The following is a 6,822-nucleotide window of genomic DNA, read 5'->3' on the forward strand; positions in this document are numbered from 1 at the left end:
GGAGTAAGTGCTTAGAAAGCTACGGGAGCAGAGGCCAGATCTGTGGAGGAGGTGTGAAGGAGTGAGTGACCAAGCGTGAGCGCCACCGCCTCTACCCATCATTAAATGAAACCACTTAAAGGAAAAAAGCTCTACACTCAAAAAGGTCAATACACGGCAGTTCTGCAAAACCCTGATGGTATCATTTGGCCATCTGGAGGATAGTTTTGCCTTTGAGGGAAACGAAAAAAAAAAAAGTTGTGAATATGTGTCTGAAGACAGTTTGCTCAGAACCCTGCATTTTACTCAGACACCGAATTGCTTAATCTATCATATCCCCACAAGCAAACAGGTTCCTAAAGTTAAACTGAGAAGCAATAAATTATATGCCAACATCATCTAGTAAGAAGGGATGATTACAGAGTTGTTTTTATCATCAATTTTAACCTCTCTGTGGTTAAATCAGACTTCTTTTACCCCCTGCCCTTTTGCATTTCTGTCTTGCCTCATCTTGCTCCAACTCTGAACGCACACACACACATGCGTGCATGTGCACACACACAAACACAGTTTATTATGCAGTAACATTACCAGATCCCCTTAGGCAGCTGTGCATCTCTGTATGACTGATGAGGGTAATTTCTCCCAAACAACAGAATGATCACTTTGGTGGTGAGCGCCACACAGACTCTCCCTCCTCCCCTGTCTTCCCTCTCCTGTTTTTCTTTTTAGCTTACAAAAAAGGCAAGGGAAAAAAAAAGATATTTGGTACTACGTCTCCCGCAGTGTCTGGAATGTTCCAGTGGAGATAAACAGCTCTCATATGCGAAAGGAAAAAAAAGGTAATCACTCCATGGATCCAGTCAATCTACTGATTCTTTGATGATGATTCCCATTCAAACTCTGCTAATAAAAGACATTGGAATCAAGCTTTCACTTTGCCAGTTGGAGCTGGAGGTGTGGGGGCTTCCCTTATTTTTTCCTTGATTACCACAGGGATCCAATATAATACACATGCCACTGTGAATTAGCCTCACAGTAAGGAATGGCCTGAGCCACAGTGAGTTTATAGTGTCTGTGTACTACTGTGCACCATGGGATACACTGAGAAGAGAGTAGTTAGGACTTGTCTGCCTCTCTCTTGGCCTCACAGGTTCAGCCTCAGTGGGCTGTCTTTACCTATTCTCCCATCTGTCAGTCACACACAAAAACAAATCCACCTGTCGACCAGGAGACCGGGCTGAGCAGGACGATGCTACAGCTGTCTGGGCCTGACTCTGTGCAGAAGGGTGCTAGCCAGCGCCCTCCACTGGTGATGGAAAGCCTATTAAGATGCTTATTACCCCACCTGTCAGCCCCATCTCCTCACCTGCACAGCTACAGCAGGCTAATGAAGACAGTCACTATTAATACAGCACTTTGAGCATGGATGTCATGCCTCTATGCTTTTTGTGGTCCTCGTGTCCTTGATCACAAGGGCTCTCCAGCCTTGTAACAATATAACAATCCAAGCGTTAAGAGACAGGCATTCTTACCGCGCCACTTGATTGCCTCAACAATGAAGCTATTAATGCTGCATTATGTAAATTGTAATGGTCACAAACATCTAATAGGATAAAGGCTAAGTACAGTGCAATTTAATGCAGCTGACTTTCAGTGGCTCTTTGAAGGATGTTTTCAATTATATCAGAGCTAATTTAATTCATTGTTTCGTAGCTGAAAATGCACTTTTAAAGGTTGACTGACTCTCTATTTCAGAACTCAGGTTTAATCAGTCATGTACATTGAACACTGGAACGTCCTCTAAAGAGATTGACAAAGTTGCCGGGGATCTGTGTTCTAGGTTTTAAAGGGACACAGTAGCCCTACCCTTCTCTTTTTTCCCCCTCAGATGGCAGGCTTCAGTTGTGGAGGGGAGGGTGTTCATCTAAAAGATGAAAAGACCTGCGCCTTTAAGAGGGCTGTCTCCCCTTTCCCTCATGCTCCCCCTCAACCACACAGACACTCCTCCTGTGAGCATTTGTGAGGCAGCTCCTGTCCCTTATGTCTCTTTGTGGGGAACAGAATAGACTTCCCAGAGCATCACTGGAGACAAGACAGAGCTCAGGGGAGGACACTCCAGGTGCAGAACTCCATGCAACCCTGGCCTCAACTGCTGTGGATGTTCAGATGAGCAAGAGGAGAAGAGACGCAGACCCACTCAAGCTGGAGTAAAACATCAAGAGGTCCAAAACAGGAGGTGGAACAGCTGGACACCCCAAGAGGTCAATTTTGAGTTGAAGGCGACATGATCATCAGATCAGAATCAGCAACGCTGGACTGGATCGCTAAGAAAAAGGTGGAGTCTTGATATGAGCTTTTAGTTTCTCTTTAGAAAAGTTTTGCTAAAGAAGAATCAACAAAGTACTCCATATCTTTTGAAGTATTTAAGAATGAAAGCACCGTATGAAATGCATACAAATGAAGGAAAGAGGATGATTTAGCTTTTTTTCTTTTTTTTTTTTTAATCCATCTCCAGAGCAAATAGTCCAAATAGTAATTTATGTTATGAAATGGAGATGCCCTTTAAAGAACATCTTGAATGGTCCCGACAGTGTTCTTAATTCACCAGCCAGGCGTTTATCTTATTTCTCCAGCTCTTCCGGAGAGGGAGCATTAAAGACTTCATTGATAGCGCTCTTAGGGAGCGGGTAATATTTCTTATATGAAGTCTTGAAACTTTACAGCTGTTGACTGAAGGGAGAGAAAAGTACCACATTCGTAAGAAAATGATGTTGAGCTGTTTTCCATGTATATATCTGGAGTAACATTGCGGTGGAGAACTGAGGACAGAAAAAATGTTCGCAGGGTGCGGAGTGGTCAGTGGCCAGAACCAGTACCTTATCAGAGACACTGTCGGCACCCTCCCAGGACTAGAGGTGAACAGACCGATACGAATGGAGAATGGTGTAACACAAGGGACCGTCTCTGTCTACCAGGATCAACCCTACAGCAATGCTGGCCAGCCAGCGGTGGTGAATAATGTTTCCAGCCCCCTAACTGTCCCTCCCCCTGCACTCAAACTCGGACAGGAAGGGTTCAAGAAAGTCTGCCGAACTGAGGAGGACAGCCCTTGTCCATTTCCAGGACTGGCCTCGGGTGTACTGGAAATGCGCGTGAAGGAGGGAAGTAAGATTCGCAACTTAATGGGATTTGCCATGGCACGGATGCAAGGAGAGACGGGTGTAAGTGGGGGAGGGCTCCGGCAAGTGGTCTTCACTGGGTCAGGACGCGCCGTCACAAAGACCATCACCTGTGCTGAGATCATGAAACGGAAAGTGGGCTCTCTGCACCAGCTGACCAAACTGCAGTACAAAGTGGTGAAAGAGGTGTGGGAGAGTAGTGAAGGTGGGACATCTGAGATGACCGTGCACAGAACTGTGCCCTCCATCAGCATCCTTCTCTCCAAAGACCCACTGGATCCCCAGGAACCAGGCTATCAGCCTCCAGAGACTCTCAGTGCATTGTGGGAGGAGAGAGAGGGTGTTGAATCCTCCACGCAGACAGCATGCAAGAGACCTCTCGGACCTTTGCCATACAGCAATTTCCCTCACTGTAAGAGAGTGTGTTTGGGGGAAGGAGTCTCAGTCCACCCTCCGCATTGACTGGCTGAACCGGTGTCAAACAGTGGAGAGGATTGAATCAGAGGAGTTCATTTGGCACTGCCCTCCACTCAAGCACAATGCTGAGACAATCAGAACACTCACTCAGACAGAACAGTGCTTTCTCAAAAGAACTGAGTACCAATTCCAGCCTCCAGAGGTCAGTTTGACTGGGACCTAAAAAGCTTGCCTCTGTACATACAGCATTTAAGGGGTGTGTTTCTCGGCATGTGCAACATGGTGTCTCACATCCACATCTGTGATGATGTGCGCTCCCATGCTATAAAATCTTCGACAGATTCACATCCCATTTCACACCGACAAAGAAAAAGCCATGAATAGCACAGGTTTCAGATTGCAGTAAACTATCTACAGCCTGTGGATAAAATCATGTATTAGCACCATGTTACAATCATCTCTATTCTTCCATGTTCTTAAGTGTAGCCTTTAAAAAAACACAAGTAGACCCAAGGACATAAAATAAAAACAGCTAAAGCCATTGAAGGTATGACAAATGCAAAACATACCAATTTTGTCTGATAATTAACTCTCATGAAAACAAAATTAAATAAATTGTTTTTTCTTTCCCAATGGAAATTTTGTTCTGTATTTCATCTTTCTTACTCACACATCGTTGAATTTGCAAAGCTCTGATTGAACAGAAAATCACAGTGTGCTGATCTTTTGATAAGAATAACTGCAGTGAAATTTGTCTGTAGAAAAAGCTGATTTAATGACAAAGCTGTTGATAAGGCACAGCTCCTAAACCAACCCAGCCTGACAGATATGCCTAGGGCAGAAATACAGGCACAGATTATCATTAAGATAACAACGAAACATCACACAACACAGTGGAGAAAAGGATTAAAACTAGGCTTGACAGAGCCTCGCACTACACTGTTCCTGCAAAATATGAAACACGCTATACTTCTTCCCTTTCAGGCAATAGGCCTACCCACCCACCATATCTATTGTATAGTATAATCTACCTTTTCTGCTTTGATCTACCATTTCTCACGCAAAATAATATGCTGAACAATATGGTTTAAAAAAGAGAAAAGTTTTCACCGTAGCACTATATACACGTAGTTAACTGATGGCTGCAGACTTCCTCAGGTTGACATTTTTTATGCATTGCCTCTCCGCATTTTCACACCATTTAGATACTACTTTAGCTGCAAAAAAAAAAAAGGTACATCTGAGTAATTGCTGGAGCTTAACTGGGTGCTGCAGACATCTATGGCAATTGGATCAAATTTGAACTCGGAGCAGAATGCACAGTGGTAGAAGAAAAAAAAAACAGCTGGGAGGGTATGTACTGGATTTAATGGATTAAGGATCTCAACATATATTTCTTTAAAAGTTATCCTAAACAAGACAAACAAAATAAATCTTCCTGAGGATAATTTTATGCGAAATACTTAAGAACTTTTTTCCACTTAATCAACCCTGTCTTCTGGGGATAATAACTTAGACAAGTGGAACCTTGTCTGGAGGTTTTTACTGTTGATCTTAATGAAAATCTGCAAAAGCAGATGTCGGCCTCCTAAAGTAAATTAATCAAAGTGACTCCTAACTGAGGAAACAATTCTGTTGCAGCTTTAAACGGAGAAAAAAGGAGAGTTCAACCCTGTGGCATTAGCATTCAAATTTGTCTTTCGAAGGAATATGGATCGCAATATTTCATATAGTGGTCAGCCAGAACTTTAACAGTCTATGGCGAACATAGTGATTAACCTCCCTCTCGATCCCATTAAATGAATCAGAGCACAGCAGAGCATCCAAGGTTGAATAAGAAATGCTGCGACTGCAATACAGCACAGATGTAGCAAACTGTGTGTCCTCAAGACTGCTGGAAGGTTATCACTTCATGTCGTTGTTATCACAGAGTTAACAGCTTTCACCCAAGAGCCTATGGGACAGTCGGTCCGCGATGCAGGTCAAAAAGATAATGCGGGTATAAGTAAATTTCAAATCGACCTGCATCTGTTATCAAGCATTAAGAATTCTGGGCCAAGTGTAAAATGCAGTAGGGGTAATTAGGGATAACGGCATAGCGTACCTGAGTGAGAGAAGAGATAAAACATACTGACAAAAGCACTATCCCGGAGCTAAATCCAATGTGGCTGGTACGAAATAGCATGGTGGAGGAGTCAACAAAGTGCATTAGAAGAATGTGGACAAGGTTATTCACAAGCTGAGAGTCCATTTTGCCAATAATGATTGTTTTCAAAGATGCAGTCAAGGTGGATTTGGAGGAGGTGCAGGCATACGTCCAAAATGTACCATCTGTGTTTGTGTGTTTACCTTGAACTATATGTATGATAAGTATATTTAAACCAAGTGCTTTCTATGAGAGACTAGATAAAGGAAAACAGGTAAAATCTTGACTACAGACGACATTACCCATCGTTCGAATCTTGAAGGAAATATATCTGAAGATTATTTAGATTAGACGTGGGTGAAACTCTATAAGGAACTCGAGATGCCCTTTTTTCCTCCTCGTATAAATGTTAGACAAATTATTTTTATTATCATTATTGTTGGTGATAAAGTTTACAAAACAAACCAGCGCAGACGGAAAGAGAAGGAAACAAATAAATAACATTCAACAACAATGAGGAAGACAAAATGGTCAAGGATGGTCAGAAAATACAGACAATAACAGACAGTTAAACGTAAGTGTTCAGAGGGAGTGATTATAGTGATTAGATGGAGTATACAGTTTAAGTGTATGTGTTTAAGTATGTTTGGGTATTTGAATAAGTGGCAGTGTCATGTATTGATGTGTGCAGTCGGGAGTGGTGGGAAGAGAAAAGGAGAAAAGGTGTGGGAGAGAAAGAGAGAGAGACCAAGAGAGGGGGAGAGAGAGAGAATAAGAAAATAAATATTCACATGCATCTAGATAGATACATATACACACACATACATGCATAGATACATATACATACATGTATGCACATACACACATACATAGAGCCTGGGGTGTTTATAGTCATATTCACTCTCATTACTAGTATAATAATAATAATAATAATAATAATAATAATAATAATAATAATAATAGTAAAAATAACAATAATAATACAAAACTGTACAGAGATGAAGATTCTTATAGGCAAACTGATATAATATAATAACAGCTATAATGATGATGACAAAATAATTTATATCTGGCAGGGAGGAGTAGGGCTACACGGGG

The 6,822-nt window shown here is 42.1% G+C and overlaps 1 protein-coding gene across 1 annotated transcript; it reads left to right on the top strand.

Annotated features, from left to right (window-relative positions):
- Positions 1 to 2,011: 2,011 nt before the first annotated feature.
- Positions 2,012 to 4,211, top strand: LOC119017707. The gene has a single exon (XM_037094599.1). The coding sequence runs from the start codon at positions 2,817 to 2,819 to the stop codon at positions 3,621 to 3,623; it is 807 nt and encodes a 268-aa protein (XP_036950494.1). The 5' UTR covers positions 2,012 to 2,816; the 3' UTR covers positions 3,624 to 4,211.
- The last annotated feature ends 2,611 nt before the right edge of the window (positions 4,212 to 6,822 follow it).

Source organism: Acanthopagrus latus, chromosome 4, assembly GCF_904848185.1.
Source record: "Acanthopagrus latus isolate v.2019 chromosome 4, fAcaLat1.1, whole genome shotgun sequence".
NCBI lineage: Eukaryota > Metazoa > Chordata > Actinopteri > Spariformes > Sparidae > Acanthopagrus > Acanthopagrus latus.

What these genes read in the sequence shown, in the direction of transcription:
- LOC119017707 (XM_037094599.1), top strand. Translation starts at nt 2,817, where the DNA reads ATGTTCGCAGGGTGCGGAGTGGTCAGTGGCCAGAACCAGTACCTTATC.